This window comes from Clinocottus analis, unplaced genomic scaffold (genome assembly GCF_023055335.1).
Source record: "Clinocottus analis isolate CAN_PGR_092001 unplaced genomic scaffold, fCliAna1.0.p SCAF_16, whole genome shotgun sequence".
Taxonomy (NCBI): Eukaryota; Metazoa; Chordata; class Actinopteri; order Perciformes; family Cottidae; genus Clinocottus; species Clinocottus analis.
This window is the reverse complement of record NW_027175887.1, coordinates 1,038,910-1,063,564: the sequence shown is the minus strand read 5'-3', so window position 1 is coordinate 1,063,564 and position 24,655 is coordinate 1,038,910. Positions and strand designations below refer to the sequence as shown.

Sequence of the window (24,655 nt, the reverse complement as noted above, 5' to 3'; positions counted from 1 at the left end):
GTAAATTACATCGGAGGGGGGGGCTAAAGCACCAAGGATGACACATTGTTACTTTATGTAAAATCATGAAATTATAACTTACAAAACGTATTACGTATTGCGTACTCATTTAAAGACGATGCTGGATTTTTTTTTTAATGCTTTGCCGCAGATGTGTACAGAGATGATTTGAGAGGAATCCGTGTGTTTGTTGTCCATAGAGGGTTGACTCAGGCCAGCTGGACAAAGGAACCACTCTTTTGTTGTTGTGCAGGACCAGACTCTCTGATTTGGGGGAGATGATCCCCGAGCAAGAAACCAAACACGAACAACAACACCGGGCAATGAGTGAGGACGGCAAAGATGGCGGCCGTAAGAAATACTTCCCCACTTGAGGGAGTAGTGATAGACATAGTTATATGTCCAGCGAGCTCAGTTAATATTAGTAATAATAATATTATTATACAGTATTGTTATTAAATATTAAATAATAATAGTACATAGTTATCTAAATAGTATATAATTATAAATATTATATTATATATATATATATATAAATATGTACATATATTAACATTAATATACATTATGGTAAATAATTTAAACATTTAAAATAATATTATTTAAACATATATATATATATATATATGTTTGTGTATATATATATATATATATATATATATATATATATATATATATATATATATATATATATATACATGTGGACTATAGGTATATGTATATTTTATTTGTTTCTATATATATATATATATATATATATATATATATATATATATATATATATATATATATATATATATATACATATTTTCGATTTCTATTTTTTATTCTGTATATATCTGCCATCTGTCATCTCTGCTCTTCTTTTATTACTTATCTTGTGTGTTTAGTTTATTCCATTGATTGATGTTGATGTCTGTAAGTGTGGGACGCTACTCTGACAAAAACAATTCCCCTTGGAGATTAATAAAGTACATATCTATCTATCTATCTATCTATCTATCTATCTATCTATCTATCTATCTATCTATCTATCTATCTATCTATCTATTTATATATATATATATATATATATATATATATATATATATATATATATATATATATATATATATACATACATACATACATATATATATATATATATATATATATATATATATATATATATATATATATATATATATATACATACATATATATATATATACATATATATTTTCACTCTCTAGTTTTTGTGATTTGGCAGAAATGTTTACTAGTATTTATTCAAAATATTAAATGAACATGTGACTGTGAATGTGAAAATCCAGATTGAATGAGTGACTCAATCAATGGAGAAGATGGGTGTGGATAATCGCATAAGATTAAATGAATGATCAATGAAAGGCTTTACAATACAAGCTGATTGTTGGTTCATCACAAATTAGTTCCGGGTTCAGTTAAATTCTTAAAAAAGAACGTCGCTAAATCCCACAGAGTAGTTGACGGTATAGCCCCAGTGAAGCCGTTACCGGTTTTGGTAGCTATTGGCAGCTCTTTTCCTTAGATGCTCTTTGGCAGTGTCCTCCCTCAATCACCCAGCAGGGAAGTGACGTCAGATACAACCTGCAAGTATACCGAGACAGCAAGAGACGGACGAGGATCCAGCGTAACCTCCGCCAAAAAATCCATCTTCATCCGCGGCCAATTACCGCGTATCCGTATCAAAACCGGCAAGAGCATAAAGTATAAAGTCCAGCCTTCCTAACGAGCCGCGTATTAGCCAAATATGAGGTCGGCGTCGTTTTGAAACAAGTGGCGAAAGATTGCGAGAGCCGACTTCATCCGGGAGATAACCCGCAGGAAGACACCTCCATCGCTGCCAAGAGGTTTTTCTTGTTTTAATGTGTCGGGTGTTTAGCCTGTTCTGCTGTTAAAACAGGCTCGAATTTTAAACCTGAATCATTTTTGGGGGGATATTTTGGAGCTAGCGAGCGCGCTTGCTAGCCGAACACCAACCTCTAACCATGGAGCTGAGAGTAGGGAACCGATATAGACTGGGCAGAAAAATTGGAAGTGGATCATTTGGGGACATCTACCTGGGTAAGTTCGAGTAAAATAAACCTGCCGTTATTGTATTTGCCCCCGTTGAATGTTTCCTCCGCTTCAATAACTCAGGGCTTTGACAGTTCGTCAGCTGGGTGCTCCGAAAACTAGCCTCGATCAGCTGTTCAGTGTTTAGTGTTATAGCAACATTAGCTACAAAGCTAGCTAGCACTATGTGTAGCAAAGAAGCTCGCAGCGATACAACGTCAGCGTTCTAACTCACAACAGCAGACGATGTTCATGTTGAATTTTATCGACGAATTGTGTGTGTGTGGTGGGCTTTGTGTTGGGGAACAATGTTAACGACGAGAACGGAAACTGATGGCCACCCGCTGGGCGACATAAGCTAACCCCTTTTATCGGCTAACGTTAGCTCATTTTTGATAGCTCATATTCGAGTTCACGTTTAGTTGCCGGGAAGCAGCAGGAGACCGGACCCGTGGGCTTCACTGTAAAGTCCTCAAAGTGGTCCATGAGACAAACGGACCCCTACTGGTGCTGAACTGTGTCCTCTAAACCCAACAGACCGGTTCACTGTCCTCCACTAATCCGTACAAGAGGGATTTATCAGAAGGCTAACGTAGCTTCATCGGTGCTCGTCAAACAAGCACAAAATGTCCAATGTTTTTTTAACTGCGTTATTGCACAACCAAATGCTTTCCCTCTTAAAGCAACCGCTATTATCAAACGTATGATGTATTTGTGTTGTAATCCGGGTCCTTCAGGTCAGCTGTGGCGTCTTTGACATAGAGCTGGTTAATGCATCCTGCTTCCTGTTTAGTGCCTGAGGGGACATGTTCAGACGGCACTGAATGGCGTACACTAAGTGCCAGCAAGGGCTGTGACCTATTGATTGTGTGTTTCTGAAGAAAAAAAAGAGCTATAGATAATAAGTGTGTGTTGCCTCTTATTGAAGATAAATGTCAAAGAGATAAATATCAGCTGTGCCGGTTTTAGATTACTCTCTACATAAGCAGAGGCGGTCTTGGTTCTTAGCTGTGATGCTGTCATTAATAGTTGTCATTAAAACGTCAGGAGAGAAGTGAAAACAACCATCCAATACCAAAGTCACATCTCCATATTGCTTGTTTTTCACACAGTCCAAACGCCTAAGATATTCAGTTCACAGTGACACACAGTTAATTTAATTTGATCCCATTTACCATAACTTGCACATGTAACATTGACAAGTTGAATTTCAGAGAGTTAACAAGATATGCTCATTGAATATCTGCCTTTCGCCTCATGCAATGTTATAGAGTGCACTGGACTGATGGCGAGAGCTGCCGGCTTGCTTTCATATTACTCCCGCTACCTGGCCGGTGACCGATGTGATCTAACCTTGGTAACCGTGCGTTTTTCTATAGCGTTAGAGTGCCTGACAGGGTAAAGGAACTATTGTGTGCTTGTGTTAATATTTTATACGTGCACATGTACAGTGAGGCTCCCAAACAAAGCTTTAATGCAGTGTGAGCTGCTGGCCGACTAGGCGGTGGACTCTGTCCCTCTCTGTGGTAAAGGCTGTTTGTCGCTGGCAGGAGGGGATGAGGTCAGCTGTTGGAGCGACGCCTTGTACTCTCTGTGCTCTGACTGGGTGCATGTGGACCTTCAAAAGTGGTGGAATAGTTAGTCATCTGCGAGAGGTTTGTCGTGACAAAACATGGTGCTGACTCTGTCCAAACGACTGCAACAACAAAATCCATCAAAAAGGTTTTGTCCTTTTTCATCTGTTAGCACGGTGCTGAACTGTTTACCAGGCCGCACCCGTCGGTTCTGAAGAGCAAAGCCGATGTGGAAGTGTATTTGCCCATCAGGGTTGCAAAAAAAAAGAAGTCTGATCGTATAGAGAGAAGTCTATGAGAAAATGACTGTACTTCTCTTAATTTATACCCTCAAACACGTTTTCAAGTCTTCATCATTTACTAAATTAACATCATGCTGTTTTTGAAGGTCTATTTAGAGTCAAATATAGATCATAAAGCAGGGTATGCTTTAGGGTGGGGTAGAAGGTGATTGACAGGTCGTAACCATAATGTAGTCCGGTAAAACACTTTTCTACTGCTGAGGGTACTCTACTGTCTGATTAGGCCTCAAACGCTTGGATCTGTCACTCAAACTGGACTTACAAGATCCACTCGGACCGATTTTTTTTTTTTTTTTTTTCTTCTATTTTTAACGCTTAACAATCCAACCAACCTGAGGTTTGGAAACACCAGGCCCTTCGGTCTTGACTTGGTCACGCTTCCCCATGATTATGAAGGAAACAAATGAACTCTTAAGCTTCTTCAGGGCTGTTATTATCATTTTCGACCTATATCTCCTTAATTTTAACGGTTTATGAACCGCTTGTTTTTTTGCGTCAGTCTCCTCACCACACACTTCACAATCAAATGAACACATGTCCAACTTCCTGGAGGGGAGAACAAAGCCTCGCGCAGTAAACGTGTTAACGCCAAGGCTTTGTGTTCATCTGAATCCTTCTTAAAGGCAGCTGTTGCCAGTCTGCACTTTAGTTTGTGCGGCGCGTGACTGAAAGTGCCCAGAGATCAGTCCGGTTAAAATGTACTTTACATGTATGAACGCTCACACCGAGCCTGTTGTTGAGCCGGAGCTTTGCATGGGGAGAGTGACTTCATCCTTTACTCAGGTCGACGCCACTCTCTGTATCTTTACATAGACAGTAGTTGTTTGATGCTCTTAACACCATACAGGAAACATTTCCAGTAAAGTCATGATGGTTATATTAGATATTTCCAACAGGGCGATAATTCCACGTGATTTATTGTCTTTAAGATAAACGATTACATCATCCAAATTGATAACAAGCACACGCTAACTACATTTTTATCATTCAAAGTAGAATGACTCAATATTATACTTAATTTGTCAAGTATTTGGTTCACACAAGAGGATACAAAACCATTGGATGGTTTTTAGCCATATCACCCAGCCCTTGTTACAAATTCCCCTTACTTTAAAAAAAAAAATCTTTTCATATACCCCTTATTGAAATAAACGCATGCATCACTTTTCCCCTCATGTCATCAGATGGTATCTGATGTTTGGCATATTATAGAAAGACGTATTGCTTGTGTCACAGATCTTCTTCTCAAATCCCATCCTGAATTGCAATTTTAATAACTGTGTTTATGATGCAATGAGATTGCTTTTCAAGGTTGTTTTTTTTTCTTCCTAGCTCTGCTTCAGCTTATTACCCGTTTGACGAGGACGTGTGTAATAAATACTGTGCACTGAGAGCAGTCGGTGTGTGTGCTAAAAGGGATGGGTCCACTTACACATGCGAAACTACCAACAATCGCAGAGAAGTCAAGACACGCTAAGGGCCAAGCGCTGCTGGTGACTCACTGCTTTCCTGCTCCTCTGAAAGCTCTGTGGTTTGATTGTGTACAAAGAGAGACTCCGTTTTATACAGCGATTATGTTGACGTCATCTCAGGCAGCGTCTCAAAAACTCAGTTTGTTGTCTTGTTGCTTTGCAGTCCCCCCCCCCCCCCCCCCCCCCCCACAGTATCAGAGCTCTACATCTCACATTAAAGGGTTTGACGCGTGTCCCTGTCTTGAACCAAGGGCCCCATTCCTTCCACAAGTCTTGCGTGCAGCACATCGGCCTTATCGCGTTTGTGCTGCGGATCTCTTCTCAGTGACTGAGTTTAATCAGCAACGCGCTCCTGTGTTCAAGTCTGGACCGGCCCAGTTTTACCTCTGTTCATGAACTAGTGGGGAGAGGATGTGTCCAGACTTGTTCCAGCAGCAGCGCTCTGGATAAAAACACACGTATATGCACACATTGTACCGATAACGCACAAAGGTTGATATCTGTCAAGACAAATCACATTCCTGTCTCAAAGGAAGCAGACAACACACCTAAGACGTGCTGCTCACACTGTCAAGAGCCTTTGTTGACACTTTCACGGTTGCTGATTGGTCAATTGATTGATGGGTTAATGGATTGGCCAAGCACACGTCTAGAACAAGTTGAACTGGAACGAAACTAGGAAAAAACAACTATTTACCGATCACTCCGTGTTTGAACCTTCATTCAACGTTATAATCAATTATAATGAATCAATTATAATCTCATGATTGTTTCATTAGCTTCTTAATTACAGAAAACCCCTTTGTTTTTATTCTTAAAGGAATAAAACATTTCTATTGCCTCCACTCAGCTCTCAATATGGCGACGGCTGAGCCAGCGGCTAGCAGCTAATGGTGCAGACTACGATATTAGTGTTTACTTAAGGAGGAGGGCGAGGGGGGTGTTAGCTACCCAGCGGGGCAGGCTAACGTGCACTCGAAGCACACGCTCAACAAAGCAGGGAGAAGCATTAACATATGCATAACATATACAATATTGGTCCTCATATGAGGTTCTTTGACAAATGCTTCCTACTTTCTCTTACATAGTCATCATTATTTCACAATATTCGCTCACCCATAGGGATAGAGGGTGTTTCTCCATACATTGCGTCGGATGTTAAGGGCCCACTTCTCTCACTTCTGCAGAGAAACAAAATGTCCTCCCTGATGCCATGAAAGCCAATGGGATTTGTGGTGGACTGACCCTTTTTTTTAAAGCTGCTACCAGACTGATATGGATTTGGGTAGCCAGCCAGAGGTTGATCAATGTCATCTAGCCAGAGGCTGATCAATGTCATCTAATTTGGTCATGCATATAAAAATAAATACAAGATCGGCCCCTTTTTTGTTTTCCTGCATCATTGCGGCGCATGCTGCGCAACGCCTTCTGTTCAGCATTATTCTGGCAGCTCTTGTGTGTAAACGATACAGCATATCGGCTTTAAAGTGAGTCATGGCCGCCTTATTGTGCTCTCCACCCCGCCCCCGGGGAGTGGCGCCCCGCCCCGATGACCTCATACGGAGAAATCAATGATGCTCCACCGGTGCTGTGTGTGCGAAAATGGGATTATGTAACCTGGTGTTCAGTTGCCCTGTTTTAAGTGGAAGGGAACTGGGACCCGTAACTATGTTAAGGAAGCAGGCTGAAGCCCCCGCGTTGTCAGACCACGCAGAGGAGAGTGGACTCTCGTCTGGTGTAATTATAGCTGCGAGGAAGTCGGGCTACACATGCAAGAAGATCTGGGATAGAAGTGCAGGGTACATGCAGTGCACGCTGGTGGTGTCTCTTACATGTGCAGTTGCTACAGTGAAGTTTCTATGATCTTTAACTGGCCATGAAATGGTCTCAATTTAATAAAACCAGAACCGATTCTGCACATGCAAACGTCAGACCAACATCTGCAGTAAAATTGGAGGTTTTCTAATGGGAGTCTTTGTTCATAGGTACTATCAAAATCCATATAAAATGAAAGTTGCTCCTAGTAACTCCATAATGTATGTCCTCCTCTTTAACTACCAACCACACAGGTTTGAGTGTCCATGCTCTGCTGCACATGAGATGTCTGTGTAATTTGGTTAAAATCCTGCATCCCGTCCGTCCCTTCTAGGTACCGACATCTCGGTCGGAGAGGAGGTCGCCATCAAGTTGGAATGCGTGAAGACCAAGCACCCACAGCTCCACATCGAGAGCAAGATCTACAAGATGATGCAGGGTGGAGGTACGGCGTACTCTTAACGCACCGCGTGCACACGCATCCTGTCACTTTGCAATGTTTGTTTGATGCGTTCATGTACTGTGAGCACTCAAGGTCGACGAAGGCCTCCAAGCTGTATCGCAGATTCACAGTGAGGCATGGGGGGAGTCTAGACGTGATACCACTTTGAGGAGTGTGATCTTTATTGCATGTGCAGTGATATCTGCTCCTTGTCACGTCTGCAGTGCCGCTGGTGACACAGTCGCCCTCAGTGCGCTGTGACTCATGACGTTGAACCAAACAGATCGGTGACTTCAGGCTGAGAGAGGCAGCTGCATCCGAGTCAAAGTGGCCCATTTTTTTTAAAGGTTCTAAGGTCCCAACTCGGAGCACACCTGTGATTTGAGGGATTTGTTGCCACAAAATTAAGTTATCACATCAGCGATCTGCATAAAGCCGTCACGTGTACTGCCTGTACAAGGTTGTTACAAATGTGCACACACATGCATTTGTATTTTTGTTCCAGCCTGCTGGGATGTTTCGGGGCACACCGGCTGACCCAGACTCTGGGCTGTATTTGCGTTTGTATGTATATAAATAGCTGTGTGTGCGTGCGCTTGGTGCTGAGCAACACAATTTTGTTGCCGTCTGCCTATAGAAGGGAATGCCAGATGGCCTCTTCGCCTTGGCAACATCAGCCAATTACCAGGTACTACTAAACCAGCTGGCCTCTGCCATCATACTGCGTGTTGGGTGGGGGGGGAAGCGGACATTGTGTGCTCAACATTTTATTCTCAATAGTAACATTTACATTACATTTAAAATATTGTGATTCTAAGTAGGGCAGGGCACGTTAACGCCAACAATTGTTTTATCATGCGTTATCTACATGCATTGTTTTTTTTGCATTGGGAGGCGTTTGACGTTACGCAGCATTGACACAGCCACCAGCTTCCTAGAATCCAACAAATGGCGGCGCGTATGAGCTGCCAGACGCACCGCCGTCGTAAGAAATGGAGAGCATTATGTTACAACGTGCACCAGCTGTTGTAACGTAGTTTGTGGCGTACCCCTCCAACAGATGCTCTTTAAAGACAGTAGCTTTAGCCATAAAACGGCCCACTTTGCTACTTCCGTTTCAACTGGTTCTTGGCTTCAAAATAAAAGCACCTTATCTAAAAATACCAGATACATTTTGCTTACAGCAGACAAAAAACATGCAACAGAATTGAGTGAGAAAGCATTTCTAACTACTTACAGTTTATCATATTGATGAACTGTGGGTTCTGATAACATTACTTTAAAATAAAAGCGTGTAGTACACTAGTTTTTACTTAATTATTGAATTTGCGCATAATGCAACTAATCACAGAAAAATCATGTGATTAATCAGATACATTTTTTAAACTTTGCCCAGCCCTCATTTTAAGACTATCCATATAAATTTATGGAAACAATTGGTGTGTGTTTTGTTGCAAGAAGCCCTTACTGCATCGCAGTACTAAATATCCTCCCTTGCTCCCTCCACGGCTCCAGTGGGCATCCCGACAATAAAGTGGTGCGGGGCTGAGGGCGACTACAACGTGATGGTGATGGAGCTGCTGGGGCCCAGCCTGGAGGACCTGTTCAACTTCTGCTCCCGGAAGTTCAGCCTCAAGACGGTCCTGCTGCTGGCCGACCAGATGGTGAGTTCACGACGGGAAAGAAATTGTCCCGACGGGTTTCCATGTAGTGTAACCCAAACGCATCTCATCCACGCTAACGTCCGCCATGGCATCCTCTCTCCTCCAGATCAGCCGCATCGAATACATCCACTCCAAGAACTTCATCCACCGAGACGTGAAGCCGGACAACTTCCTGATGGGGCTGGGCAAGAAGGGCAACCTGGTCTACATCATCGACTTTGGCCTGGCTAAGAAGTACCGCGACGCTCGCACACACCAGCACATCCCCTACCGCGAGAACAAGAACCTGACCGGCACGGCGCGCTACGCCTCCATCAACACGCATCTGGGAATCGGTAAGAGCGGCGTCCGCAAAATACTTTCGTAAATGGACAGACGCCCCCCTCCCCCGCTCCTTCCTGGCTGCCGTTCTTACTTTTTCCTCTTGTGCCCACAGAGCAGTCCAGGCGGGACGACTTGGAGTCGCTGGGCTACGTCCTCATGTACTTCAACCTGGGCTCTCTTCCCTGGCAGGGCCTCAAAGCCGCCACCAAGAGGCAGAAATACGAGCGCATCAGCGAGAAGAAAATGTCCACGCCCATTGAGGTCCTCTGCAAAGGCTACCCATGTACGTCCTCCTTCCGCTCTGTCTTAGTTCCATCGGTTGTGTGTTAATGTCTGAACCGAAAACCTCACTGCTTCTTTGTCCCGCCTTCCTTACAGCGGAGTTTGCCACCTACCTGAACTTCTGCCGCTCCCTGCGCTTCGATGACAAGCCCGACTACTCGTACCTCCGCCAGCTCTTCAGGAACCTCTTCCACCGACAGGGCTTCTCGTATGACTACGTCTTCGACTGGAACATGCTCAAGTTTGTGAGTATTTGTTTGCATTAAATGTAAAATCCGTCCACCTGCACCACATACAATGGGGCTCAACATTTCACCTCTATTACTGTTTCCTTACGATCCAGAAACTTTTTTTCTTTTTCTAGTATGTAAAACAAAACAAATGCTCTCAATTAACAGCAAGTCGTATGTAGAATTCAACCAAACTACGGAAAGTTAAAAAAACAACTACACTGCTTTCTTTACACGTTGAGCTTTAGTTAGCGGTTAGCTGCCGTGGTGGCTCCAGTGGAAAAACAGTTCTGCTGGTGAGAGAAGCTGTAAAACTGGACTTCCTGTGAGCTTCTTTAGTATCTAGAGCTTCACATTTGTGGGTTCATTAAACTCTCAAAACGGCCAGAAAAAGAGAACTTTCATGTGAAACTCTCCAGTCTGTTCTTGTTCTTAGAAGTGAAGGAAATTAAATGCCACAAGTTGCCATGAAAATGAAAATTTGTCCGGGTGACCCCAAACTTTTGAACGTCAGTGTATCTACAAACACTTTATTTTCAGCCTCTCTTAGTAGTAAACCTCTTGTTCTGTGCAGAGAAGCAGAGCACAGGACGGGACCCCTCCAGGTTTATTCATACCAGAGATTAACTTCTAAGATGCATTACAAGAAACTAACATTTTAAGTATATTTTGAAGATATTTAAGGAGTGTGTGTGTGTGTGTGTGTGTGTGTGTGTGTGTGTGTGTGTGTGTGTGTGTGTGTGTGTGTGTGTGTGTGTGTGTGTCAGGGCGCCAACAGGGCCGTGGAGGACGCAGAGCGGGAGCGTCGTGAGCGGGAGGAGAGGCTGAGGCACAGCAGGAACCCCGGGGCCAGGGGCCTGGCCTCGGCCTCAGGGAGAGCCAGGGCCGTGCAGGAGGTCGCGGCCCCCTCACCACTCAACCCCTCCTCACACACAGGTCAGTGCGCGCGCACACACACACACACGGACACAAACTTGTCCCCGTAGTAACTGACATAGTCCAGCTTGCACTGAACTTGTGCCCTTTTTTCTTTCTGTCTTTTTAGGTTTGGAGAAGGAGAGGAAGGTGAGCATGCGTCTTCATCGCGGGGCGCCCGTCAACATCTCCTCTTCGGATCTCACGGGACGCCAGGACGCGTCGCGCATGTCCTCACAGGTATCGCAAAGACACGCTGCCTACTCGGGCCGTCTCAGTCACGACATTTAGCTGACGATTCGCTGTCGTGCGTTTGGGTTCATGTTCGGCCGAAGAAACTCTGGTTCCTTTTTAAATGACTCTAAACTGTCTGAGCTGGATGGGAGCAACGTTCCTCAGCACGGTCAAACACACTGCTGCAGCCAGAGGGGAGCTGCACAATTACTGGGTAAATGTAATTGAACAGCTAAAGTTATTGATAAACATGTTATTTAATTGGTTACTACTAACAAAGGTTGGTGTTTACAGCCAAGTATATTATTCATGTAAGAAGCTTATATGCAGAATATAACATTTACTCTGTTGCTTTGTTCTAATCATAATTTAAGTTCTCTTTAAGACCTTCAGAATGGTTTGACAGTTATCAGTATTAGTACTAGTAGTACTGTACAGTAGTAGTACAGTAGTAGTACTGTTGTGTAGCAAAGTTTAAAAGCCTAAATTTAGACATTTTGCCAGTCGCCATCTTTTAATTCTGGCTGACCCCATCTTGGTATATGGCCGCCATCTTGGTATCTTCGCAACCAGAACTGACACGAGAAGAGTGTAGAGTCAAGTGCAATAGAACGCTGAATAAGACATTTACTGAGCCAATAAATCAAGTGAGAAGTAGTTATGTGATCATATTCTATGAGCAAGTTTAGGACACTTCATCATCGGTTTCACTTCTCACTTCTTCTTGTTTTGAGGGTTTTAGGCTTTTATTCTTCATGACCTAGTTTGAAATGTGTGTAATGAAAGTAATCAAATGTAATAACTTCTTAGATTTTTTTCCAAAAGGGTAACTAGTAATCTGTAACTTGTTACACCTCAAAAGGAACCATTCAACACTGTAGTTGCAACAGAGCTGACGTACCGAGCTGTGATTATCACAGTAGAGCAGGAAAAGTTTAGTTGAATAGAATAAATCTTTCAGTTTTGTATGAGAATTCAAAAGAACAAAGGAGAACTGTGCGTTGCCCGACAGTACACATTGTGAAATATCATCATCTGTGCTCTGTTTCATAACAAAGACTGACAAAAAAGGAACTACACATTACAAGAGAACACACGCTGTATCAGCATGTGCAGACTTCCCTTTTTCATTTCTCCCAAATGTTCATTGGTTCCCCTTTTTTTAAATTAATTTACGCTCGCTGACATGAAGCAACCAAACAGCAGCAGCAGCTCTGTGAGAGCAGACCGTGCGTACCGAGACAGATTATTGGGACCGGTTTAGATTAGAGGCCTTTTAGTTTAGTCCTAGACCTCGTGCTCCCCCAGGAGGTCAAAGAGTGTAACGAGGAGCTTTTGTTTTATAACTGCACTGAGACCCTAAGAACCAGTGTCATGTTATTGTTACATTAGCACCAAAATATCAACATATCTTTAATTTGTCTGTGCCAATGTTAGTATCTCTTATACAAAATGAGCAGTCATGCACCTCAGCATGAACACACACCGCGTTGCTATTTTTTCTCTCCTTTTATTTATGCTCTGTAAATGAAGGGGGGACCTTATGATGTATGATTCCCTTTTTTATTTTTTTCATTTTACACAAGAGTATAAAAGATGTGTCCGATCTCCAATGGGGGGAAAATAAAACCTGTCCATGTGTCCTCTGCAGGCTCTGTCCCGGGTCACGCCCAGCGGCCTCCAGTCTGCAGCGCCGCGGTGAAACCCTCCCCCCATCCACCTGTGCACCACGGAGGCCTCAACACGCACCGCCTGCAACATACATGCACACACACACACACAGACAGACATACACACACACACACGCACATACACACACTCTCTCTCTCACACACGAACACACGCGACTCTTCAATGACACAGAGGACTACCAACGAATGCAGCAGAGCTTGGCTGCTCTCCTGAACACCTGACAGTGGATGAGGTGTGTGTGCGTGCGTGCGTGTGTGTGTGTGTGTGTGTGTGTGTGTGTGTGTGAAGAAGATGGGTGGAGTACAGTTCGGTAGCAGCCGTGGCCTCCATCCTCCTTACTGTCGATGAAGCCATGGAATTCCCTTTCCTCTGGCGTCTTTTTAAAACTTTGGTTTTACTTGTTTCTCCGTCTTTAGCGATTAAAGAGTCTCTTTCCAGTAATCTGACTCCTCGAGGGTTTTTGAGAAGGACAAGCGTGTCTGAGAGTAGTGTGCGGGTCATTTCTGATCACGAAGACATTTGATCCGTCGCGGCAGGACGGTGCCCAAACTCTGTTGTGTCCTGAAAGACTTTTTAATTTTTTTTTAACCTTTTGCTTTCGGTGTTTGAGGTTTAAATGTAAATGTAGGATAACCCCCCTTGTTTTTAAAATGGGGCAAAGGGTCTTTTAATGTTCCATTTCCAATGATGAGCCCATCGTACGACTTTTCTTTCTCTTTTTTTTTTATTCTTTCTTTCCTCCTCAGGTGCGTTGGAACGAGGACGTTGTAGTAAATCCAAAAACACGCAGCACATTTTTCTGTCCATCTTCAGGTCGTGACTGCTGTTGGGAAAGCTGTGAATGGAAACGTCTCCGCACGGAGCGGGCGGGACGTTGTTTTTAACCCGGTGCATCGTGACGTTGTGGTGTGTGTTTGATTGATTCTGTCTCGGGGGGTGGGGGGTGGGTTATACATATTTCCTTTTTGGGTTTTGCCTCCTAAGATCATTCTAGACCCCTTCCCCCCCACACAATTACACATCTGGACCTTTTTTCTACCTCGACTTCGGCAGACGCTCCCTGTCCGTCTTTATTGACAGACAGGGACCAGAATCTCTCTCCATGCTCGCCCAGTCGACTCTCTGAAACCACCAACTTGCACACGCTCTTTTCCAATGGAGTGACTTTGGCCGAGGTTTCGCCTCCACCGTTTTTCATCCTACTTAAATCCACCAAACTCCTTGAGCGGACGACTTAATGAATTCTACAGAGTTTGGTCCCAATCGGCCAACGATTCATTACATGTTTCGTTACCCTGATCCAGAACCAGAAGCCAGTTTAGATGAGAGGACGTGAGACAGTTAAAGGCTCCCTCAGGATCCGGTTGTTCACCATGGAGAATACTACTAGAATGCCCTGTGTGGGAAAAGGCTATGTAGTTGCATTATGGGAAATGTAGGACAAAGGGTTTTTAAAGCTTGTACTATCCGTTATCAGTGTCGCCAGAGTCCAGAGTAGAAAAATGGGCAGTTGTGCTTTTAAAAGACCAGTTCAAGCCCCCACAAACAAAATACATGGATTGCCGTATCGTCCTATTTATTTGGAGAGAAGACAAACATCTTAATGGCCGCCGTCTCCCAGCATGACCGCTCTAGATCCATAAAGGCACTACAGGTAAGAGGAAAAACATGGCTTTCATTACATTTTTTTGTGGGGGTGAACCGTCCCATTTTACCATTTGCTGGATGTGAGGGCGGTTCCGAGGAGCGACGGTGCTGAGTGTTTGTCTTAAGAAGGGAAGAAGAAGAAAGGTCCCAGCGGCGCCGGAGCCTCATGTGGCACTTGTCTTTTTTTTTTTTTTTCTTTCCCGGTGACCCCTTCCGCCCGAGCATTTTTTTGTGTTTTTTTTAGCCGACAAATTCTGCAGCTTTTGGAGTAGAAAGTCCTCGATGTGGTAGACCGCTTGCAAGAGTATCTTTGGCCGTTTTCTGTAGTTGGGGCTTGGGGGAAGGGTGGGGGGGGTTGTAGTGGTGAATTGTACATGTTTGTTCTGTCGTTGTGTATAGGATGTGCTTACGCTCCGTCTACCGCGTCCACGGGAGCCGCTGAACGGCGCCGGATGGCGATGGCGTGTGGAGGGGATGGGAACGCCTCACTCCATTTTGTTTTTTTTTGTTTGTTTTTTGTTTTTATATATAAAAATATACCTCACCTGTGGGCTTGAAAAACAAACAAAAAAAATAAATAAGCGATGGTTTAACTTGTTTGTCTCACTGATGATGGCTATGATAGATGCAAGTACACTTTACAAGAGATAATAGATTTTTTTTCCAGTCTGTCGTGTCTGCTTCTCTCAGTTCTTTCTACTTCTGTCACTTCCTGTCCCAATTTTTGCTTTTAACCGTGCAGGGGGGGGATGCGGGTGCTCGTGTCCCACAATGCATCTCTCACCGTGGACTCATGGGAAGTCTTTTCTTTCCACTCCACACCTTAAGACTTTCACTCCTCATTTGTAATGCCACTGTATTTGTGTATTTTAAAAGTGTAAATAAATTAATAAGTACTTGTACGTGTTGCTTCTTATTGAGTGGCTGGCTGATGTCAGAAGCTGAGAAAATTTGATATTGTTTTTCTTTAGGGTAGTTTCTTTTATCGTGTTTGTGTGATGTGGGTGAACGGATCCTTTAAATCGTTAGAAAGCACCAGGAACATTCATGGTCCTCAATGTGTCCTGATATACCGGTATTGAGGCTGACACATTACAACAAAAATTATTTTAATGACTATCTTAAATCATTTCATATACAGTATTCCCTAAATTTGTAATGTAATTAATTAAATCGCCCTCTAAAAAGATAAATCGTACAAAGTTTGTTTCCTCAAATTATCTTTACATATTGGGACTCAATTTAATATTAATTAATACAACTTTCCCTGAATGAAGCTGTAAATGACAATCATTTGTTGCTCATTTTGGAAGTCTTGCCCAGTGCTGCGAGTTGTTCCATTGCTGCAGTGATATATGTGACCACGTGGTGGCGCTGTGGCGCAACATGACCACCAGCGTGCAGCAGAGACAGGACAGTTACGCAACAACTCAGGCTGCTCCTCCCTGGTAGAGATGATATATATATATATATATATATATATATATATATATATATATATATATATATATATATATATATATATATATATATATTAAAATTAATTAATTAAAATATATATATATATGTATCTTAAAATATAGGTTATAATGAAATGTGAGCATCTGGAGTAGTATCCCACGGAGGATTGTTAGAGGCTGCTTGGGTGTGTCGAGAGCATGCATAAGAGAATAGACACACATGCTCCCTGTCTCGGGGTGACGTCAGCAAACAGCATTTTCTTACTGCACAGTAGTTGTATTTGTTTCCTGATTATTAACACTCAGTAAGTCAGCACATTAAAGGAAAGCGATGAGGACTTAAGGCTCGGAGCCGCTTTCTGTCACTGTTGGAAAGGAAAAAACGTCATAGTGGGGAAACCACAATGAGTGAGCATTTAAAAAATAATGGCGGAATATCTCAATAATAGTTTTATCCAAAAACAAGTTAGTATCTCAAAATATTTACTCAGTCAACGTTTTCATTAATGCCAAAAACCAATGACTTTGAATCTTAAAAAATAGCTTAATATCACAATATTTTTTATCTCAGAATAATCACTGATTATCCTACAATATTCAACGTCTCTTTCTACTCAAGCGCTTCATGAAGCCCACCATTTGAAGCCATCCATTGACCTTGACTTCAGCCCTGTTAGAAATAGCAGCGCGAGCGGCGCTCCCATTGGTCACTGCTGCGTGAGGACGCGGAATGAGGAGGCGCTAGGACCCCGCAGCACGAGCGCCGCTCCTCGTTGCCCAGCTGATGGTCTGCGGGCAGACGTGCGGGGAGAGGAGACGCGGGAGCGCAGCATCATCCCGCGGTGAGAGACAGGGCGCTGGAAGCCGCAGCAGGTAAGAACAGACACCGCGTGCCTTCTGGCGTCACGACATCATGCCGCAGTCCTAATATCGGTGTCCAACGATGTCCGTCACATTGCGGCATTTTTTATTTTTTATTTATTCACCTGTTTTTCGCCGGCTGCACATGTCGTGACAAGAGTTGTGAAATAAAGAGTGTGGAGGGCTCTCCGGAGTGCTGGTGATGCTGTGTGGAGGGATGTTAGTTCATCTGAGTGGATTCGCTGTTTCAGTCATAAAAAAAATTTTAAAAAAACATTTCATTTTGAAATCACATATTCTCTAATTTAACCAGGCAAAAATGCCCAGTGAAGCCAATGCGGAAGTGTCTTGAACTTACATTCTCTCTACTGACCAGCAGGGGGCGACTCCTCTGGTTGTATAGAAGTCTATGAGAAAATGACTCTACTTCTCTCCTGACTTATTCCCTCAGTAAACATTGTGTAGCCGCAAACATGAGTTTATGTCTCAATCTCTTGTTTCAAGTCTTTCTCAATACAGCATGATGTTTATTTAGTGAATTATGATCCAATTAGAGTCAAACAGACCATAAAGCTGCGTATGCTTTAGGGCGGGCTTACTGTGATAGACAGGTTGTTACCACTTGGGGGTGAGGTGGTAACCTCCATTCATTGGTTCCCAAAAAAACATAATATAAGGTAATATTAAAATGTTGAATTACTGCAATTTGTCTGGCCAAACTCAACTGAGCTATACGGCACATTGGCACATTATACCCTTTCTGATGTGTGCTTCTGTTTATCCTATGAATGACTAACATATATATATATATATATATATATATATATATATATATATATATATATATATATATATATATATATATATATATATACGTATATATATATATATGTATATATATATATATATATATATATACGTATATATATATATATGTATATATATATATATACATATATATATATATATATATATATGTATATATATATGTATGTATATATATATATATATATGTATATATACATATATACATATATATATATACACACATATGTATATGTATATACACATATATATATGTATATGTGTATATGTATATATAGTTATATATGTATATACATATATGTATGTATGTATATAATATATATTATATATATATATATATATATATATATATATATATATATATATATGTATGTATATGTATGTATGTATGATGTATATCTCATACAACAACATATACATTAGCCTTCTGGGCTTCTAGCCTTAAGAATGCAGCAAATGAAAGCACTTGTTTTATGACCAGCATATACAACTCTATACATATCAATGGGCCACACGCCCCTTAACGTTCTAAAGGTGCATTCAATGTCCCCACGTTGCCACAACACTGCTGATGGTTTAACATTCAGGGCTTTGGGTCTGCTTTTACGAAATGCAACAGTGTACCTGAGTTGTTTGCTGAACAAGCGAATGCAGCGTCCATCAGTTGGATGTTTGGCATGGAGTGTGATATCCAAGGAGACTCAGAGGACGTTTTTTATGAAAAAGAATAATACAGTCCGAACAATATCCCCAACAAGTCACATTTCCATCAGCGAGGCCTGAAATATTAATGTTACCCAGAGACACTGGATTGCCCAGCCTGCGTTTCGGCCCACACAACTCACTCTTTGGGCTCTTCGTGAGGTTGTAAATTGACCTCCAGAGCCGCCGGCTGTTTCCTCCACTGTCCAAACAGCAGCTAAGTGTCTGTGCTGCTTTATTTGTTGACATCGAGAGAGAGGGAGAGAGGGAGAGAGAGAGAGAGAGAGAGAGAGATACAAGGGCCTCCTGGGACTTAAAGACAAAAATATCCTGACCGTCAGCAGTCTTGATTTGGACACATGTATTATACATAAACCTGCTTATTGAGGTTGTCTCGGCCGAGGCGCTGAGTTGTGGTTGTGCTGGTCAAAAGCTTCGTCTGGCTCCAGAGACCCTTTGGGACTATAAATCAGCCAGTGCTGGTCCATTACCACGATTAATAGAGTGCAGTATTTCTCACTGGTTACTGCTGGCTTGTAAATGCTGGAGCCCATGAGGGAAAATGTGAGAATCAGTTTTAATGTTCAACTGCTGAGTTCAAATTAGATCACATCTGTAGATTTGACAAATGTCTTGACTAAAATTGTATACAGTTGCTTGAATGTTTATTTATTTTTTTGTGATTGATTGAAAAGGATTATAGGTGTACAGTTCGGATCCCTTTCATGGCGATCTTGTTTAGAACGACTCCGCTTGAGGTGAGAAATGAGAAGCTGCTTTTGTCTCCCCTTTTTATAATATAAACAGTACATGTCTGCCATCTATCCCGCCACTCTATTGTTGTAAACTACATGTTTTGTCACCCAGCGAGAATGGAAAGTTTGACAGAAGTAACGAAAATATATCCACTCTTCTGCACTTTTCATGAGTTTCGTAATCTACACATTTGAAACTTTGAATGCACAAAACAGCAACGGGAGCTAAAGCTTTGAAGGCGCTAAGTTCACAACTCAGAGCATTGATATGAGCGTTTGCTCCACCGGCTAGCTAGCGGTTGACGCTCTGCACCGCACTCATACGGACGGCGGCGTCTCGGAAGCGTAACGCCCGCCCTCCGCTTCCTCCCCGGGTAAACACCGTTAGCTCTGTTCGAACTGTTTCCGTCGTTTGCACTGTTAGCTGCTGTCCGCACCGCTGGTTCAACCGTCGCCATGTTGAGAGCTGTGTGGAGGCAATCCTTCAATCCTGTCAATCAATCCCTTTTAAGAGTTTCAATAGCAATTCCAGTCAATGATACATTGGATTTCACGAAATGTCAAAGGTAAATAGTAATGTTGAAAACAAAAGGGGGGAGAGGGCGAACAATGCTGCCGGTAGGGAAAACGTTAGTAGTGGTAACCGCCGTGTGGGTGCAATGCAGAGCGGCTGCCATTAGCTACCATACAGCTATGGAAATAAAGCACAGGATTACAGCGCACACAGAGGTGGAGTGGCTTTCTCTGCTCAGGACGCCATACTTCCACTAGGTCTTTAATAGCAAAAAGTTGTTTGTTGCTAAATTAACACTCTGAATGTCGTTACACAGAACCTTTAAAGATAAACTCGATCCAACTGCTTGTCTTCATTTCCCTTTTTCCTCCTCTAGCTTCTCTGTCTGCGTCCATTAAAACACAGCCCTAGAGCACCATGGGAGGCGTGGCGGCGGACGTTGGTGGCGAGGGGGTGAAGGCTCCAGACGGCGGGTGGGGCTGGGCGGTGCTTGCCGGTTGTTTTGTCATCACAGGTTTCTCCTACGCTTTCCCTAAAGCGGTCAGTGTGTTTTTCAAAGAGCTGATCAGGGAGTTTGGGGTTGGATACAGCGACACGGCCTGGATCTCCTCCATCCTGCTGGCCATGCTCTACGGCACAGGTGAGCGGCCTGCTGCTAGCACGACCTGACAGCAAATACAGTTTCAGAAAAAGCTGAGACTTTTTTGGAAGTACTACATATTAACCATACCACGAGGGTACGAGAGATTTTTAATTTTTTTATAAAACTCAAATATTTTCAGCTTGATTGGCCCAAAATGCCAGAAACAAAATCTAAAAAAGTTGGCCGTAGCTCTGAAACTTAAGTGGGTTTAGCTAAAACTTTAGTCCTTGCATATACTCTCCTCTCACTTGGATGTACATGAAGTTAGTTCTCCCTTTTTCTGACTGTTCTCATGGGAATCCCTCTAAAAGGAGACACATCATGCTCAGTTCCGGATACATAGTTGTATCTGGGGTTTCTACTTGAACATGTTTCCATGCTTTAATGTTCAAAAAGAACTTTATTCATCTCACGCTGGCTGCCTAAATACACCAGTATCCATCCTCTGTCTGAGACACCCCGTTTTTGTACCTGCCTCTCTCAAAATCTCCAAATCGGTCTTATTTACCTGCTGTATCACACACTCATAGAAGAACCACACACACACACACACACACACACACACACACACACACACACACACACACACACACACACACAGCTTGACTGATTCTGCTTCGTCCAGGTCCTCTGTGCAGCATCCTGGTGAACCGCTTCGGCTGTCGTCCAGTGATGATGGTTGGTGGCCTCTTCGCCTCTCTGGGAATGATCCTGGCCTCCTTCTCCACCAGCATCATCCACATCTACCTCTCCATCGGGGTCATCACAGGTCTGTCTGTTTTCTATCGCAATTTCTGTCTTCTCCTCACCAAGATGAATTAATGGACAATCCTGTTTGATCTGTGACAAATGTGTATAATTGAAGGTGGAGGTACGTATCCTTTAAAAATAGCAATCAAGGCATATCATACTGTTGTATATGAACCCATTAGAAGCAGACAGCCCTCTTAAACTTACAAAGCAGTTTGTTTTGTACCAGTTTTGGCACCACAACAATGGTCTCAGGTTGTTAGATGGTTAAATAAGGTAAATTAAAGGCTATAAGAAGCTTTTCTTCTTGTGCTACAGGTTTGGGGCTAGCCATGAATTTCCAACCATCTCTCATTATGCTCAACCGCTACTTCAGTGAGAAGCGTCCCCTGGCTAATGGGCTATCGGCGGCAGGAAGCCCTGTGGCCCTGTGCTGCCTCTCGCCACTGGGCCAGGTCCTGCAGTACCAGTACGGCTGGAGGGGGGGCTTCCTCATCTTGGGTGGCATTCTACTCAACTGCTGCGTGTGCGGGGCCTTAATGAAGCCTCTGGTCGCCCCCAAGGCACTCAAGTCCAAGGACCTGGAACAAGACAACGAAGGAGGAACAGAGAAGAAGAAACCGCCCAAAGCCAAGCTGCTGGACTTCTCTGTGTTCAAAGACTGTGGATTTCTCATCTACACCGTGGCGGCGTCCATCATGGTTCTGGGGCTGTTTGTTCCCCCGGTGTTCATGGTGAGTTATGCCAAGGAGCTGGGCAATGAGGACACCAAATCGGCTCTGCTACTTTCCATTCTGGGCTTCATTGACATTTTTGCACGGCCCACGTGCGGCGTGATTGCCGGACTGAAATGGGTGCGGCCTCGTTGCATCTACCTCTTCAGCTTCGCGATGCTCTTCAATGGAGTCACTGACCTGGTCGGGTCACAGGTGGGTGAATGCTTGCTCTTTATGGATCTGAAAAGGACACAAACAGGATGCTCTTCCTTCACAATGCATTTCACATGTGTTACCAGGCCAAAGACTACGAATCGCTGGTGGTTTTCTGCATCTTCTTCGGCATCTCCTACGGCATGGTGGGTGCCCTGCAGTTTGAGGTTCTCATGACAATAGTTGGCACTGAGAAGTTCTCCAGTGCCATCGGCCTGGTCCTGCTCATGGAGGCCATTGCTGTGCTCGTGGGGCCGCCTGGTGCAGGTAAGTCAGCGCAAAGACATCCTTCATTTAAAAGGTCTTTAGAGTCATAAGAACCAAAGGCCTTTATATATTTCCTGTAGTTAAGTTAACCCAAATACTGTATATAAAAGTGGACTTAGTCACTGTGATGTCACCCCATTGGTTTGGGGACTTAATGTTGAATGTTTGAAATTTGGCATTCGGACCCCTGTGGGAAATATTGTTGGATGTATGATGTTTAAACATAAGAAGTACTTAAACCAGCATTATACATGTATGTCCTCTTCTATTTCTCCTCTCATCTGTTTCCCTGTCTCTCCGTCAGGCCGCCTTCTTGATGCCACTAAGAACTACATGTGGGTCTTCCTGCTGGCAGGAAGCGAGGTGGTCCTCTCCGCCGTGGTTCTGGCCACTTGCAACTTCCTGTTCATCAGCAACAAGTCCTCAGCATCGGCGGACAAGCTTGACAGCATCACAGTGACGGAAGAGGCCAAGACAGAGGTTTGCAGCAAGCCTGCAGAGATGAATGATGAAGAAGAGAAGGGAGCAAGAGAGGAGCAAGAGAAGGAGACAAAGGAGGAAAGGATTAAGGAGGAGGAGACAGACCAAGTGAGAGTAGAGATGGTCAGGCCAGAGAGTGTAACAGTGGACTCACAGGAAGTGGAAAGGTTCTTGAAAGAGCCAGAACAAAGCGGTGACACGGCTACTAGTCCTGAAACCTGCCTGTGATCAGGTAAGGAGGATGAGATTAAAGTCTATGGTCATGCCTTTTATTGAATAACCTACCAGCAGGATCAAGGGAACTTGGAAGTGTTCTCATGGCACTATTGGATAGTTAAGCATTCCTCAAAATCAGTGCCTGGCGGGAGGCTGATTGCTCTTGCCATGTTGCCATATGAAATAGTAAATGTTACGTCAGCAATATTTCATCACTAGATGTTTCATAGGATAACTTAGTTTGAGCACTGTCTTGTTTATTATATCAATAGTCTAATTTTTATGTTGCCACCAGCAAATGTCAGAGGGGGATTTTGACGATATTCTATATTTGTGTCAGAATATCCGATGAAAAAAAACATAACTACAGATAGAAATGAGTTTTTAGCAGTGAAATAAATATTTTGGGGCTGTAAATTAAAAAAAACTTAAATCAATGTTTCCTACTCATGGTTCTAACTACAACCATATGGTTCTTTGTCTTGTCCCCATTGGAGAATCCTTTTAGTTTTTTGGTAGAACCATTTATAAAAGTTCAATCTTATTCTCTTTCTGAGGGTTTTACCTAATACCACAATTTATAGGTTAAACCTAGAACCATCTGTGAACTGTGAAAGATGCCACCCAAAACCCCCTGTAAGAGGTTCTAGATAGAAATTGGAGGATCTTGAAGGATCTTTTAACAGACATGCTTTCAACAATCCTTGAAGAACACTTTCTTCCAAAGGAGATTCATAGGACAAAAAGGGTTTTTAGTGAGACCCTCAACCTCACAAAGAACTCTTGAAAACACTTCTTCAAAACAGGTTCTCCAGAATGGGTCGAATGTCAGGCCTTCAGGAACAATTCTTGCCGTCAATTTAAAAAGTGCAGTTAAGCTATTTCATGCATCTATTCTAGTGGCATAGCTGTGTGACTAGCGGGCGAAACACCAACACAAGTCAGCCAGAATGCTAGCATGCTAGCATGCTAGCACTGGCCATTTAATTAGCAAACCATGCCTCAGTTTAACTGCTAATACTTTTCTGGAGTAGTCAGCATTAGATGAAAGTGGATGGTGCGTTAGGCTACGTTAGCTTCCTTTGGCTCTCAGCGCGGTCAAAGCTGTTTCCTGCATTTCAAAAAGACCACGGTGCCCGGCTGTTTTTTGAGAAATTACTATGTATTTTTAAGGCCAATGGCCTAATATGCGCATAGTTTTTGTGTTAGAATCACGCCAGACTAACCCGTTGAAAATGAAATGCTTACAACATGTAATACCGAGTCAGAACAGCTTAGTTGTGTAAGTAGGAACAGCTTTCTATTGATGCTTGAAATGGTAAGTGTTTGCTGTGGAAACATATGATAACGGCTCCCCTCACTTCCTGGTACTCATGAAAGTACAACTTATGTTCTCCTGTGGTCTGTGCTTTAAGGCGGATTTGATGTTGAAGTGACAAGTGGTTTCTGTCGTGTGAGTGCTAAATGGTTGCTAATGGTTGCTACAGGCGTGTTGTTGGTCTTGTATAGCTTTTGTGAAACCTCCTTGGGTTATAAGCAGGGCCCAAATGTTCTCCACATCTTTGCTCTGGCCATCATCTGGTC

The 24,655-nt window shown here is 43.1% G+C and overlaps 2 protein-coding genes across 2 annotated transcripts; both read left to right on the top strand.

Moving 5' to 3' along the window:
• Positions 1 to 1,481: 1,481 nt before the first annotated feature.
• On the top strand, positions 1,482 to 15,571 carry csnk1da (casein kinase 1, delta a). The gene is made up of 9 exons (XM_068578128.1): positions 1,482 to 2,085; positions 7,574 to 7,684; positions 9,197 to 9,345; positions 9,452 to 9,680; positions 9,782 to 9,952; positions 10,048 to 10,196; positions 10,949 to 11,117; positions 11,227 to 11,336; positions 12,982 to 15,571. The coding sequence occupies exons 1-9, from the start codon at positions 2,010 to 2,012 to the stop codon at positions 13,030 to 13,032; spliced, it is 1,215 nt and encodes a 404-aa protein (XP_068434229.1). The 5' UTR covers positions 1,482 to 2,009; the 3' UTR covers positions 13,033 to 15,571.
• A 1,345-nt stretch (positions 15,572 to 16,916) lies between these two features.
• On the top strand, positions 16,917 to 24,032 carry slc16a3a (solute carrier family 16 member 3a). Its single transcript, XM_068578517.1, has 6 exons — positions 16,917 to 17,002; positions 20,163 to 20,426; positions 21,055 to 21,198; positions 21,498 to 22,108; positions 22,195 to 22,375; positions 22,680 to 24,032. Exons 2-6 carry the CDS (start codon positions 20,204 to 20,206, stop codon positions 23,081 to 23,083), a joined length of 1,563 nt encoding a protein of 520 aa, XP_068434618.1. The 5' UTR covers positions 16,917 to 17,002; positions 20,163 to 20,203; the 3' UTR covers positions 23,084 to 24,032.
• The last annotated feature ends 623 nt before the right edge of the window (positions 24,033 to 24,655 follow it).

Coding starts and splice junctions, on each gene's coding strand:
- slc16a3a (XM_068578517.1), top strand. CDS start 20,204: ATGGGAGGCGTGGCGGCGGACGTTGGTGGCGAGGGGGTGAAGGCTCCA. Junction 20,427..21,054: donor GGCCATGCTCTACGGCACAG/GTGAGCGGCCTG, acceptor TGCTTCGTCCAG/GTCCTCTGTGCAGCATCCTG. Junction 21,199..21,497: donor CTCCATCGGGGTCATCACAG/GTCTGTCTGTTT, acceptor CTTGTGCTACAG/GTTTGGGGCTAGCCATGAAT.
- csnk1da (XM_068578128.1), top strand. CDS start 2,010: ATGGAGCTGAGAGTAGGGAACCGATATAGACTGGGCAGAAAAATTGGA. Junction 7,685..9,196: donor CAAGATGATGCAGGGTGGAG/GTACGGCGTACT, acceptor CCACGGCTCCAG/TGGGCATCCCGACAATAAAG. Junction 11,337..12,981: donor CGTCGCGCATGTCCTCACAG/GTATCGCAAAGA, acceptor TGTCCTCTGCAG/GCTCTGTCCCGGGTCACGCC.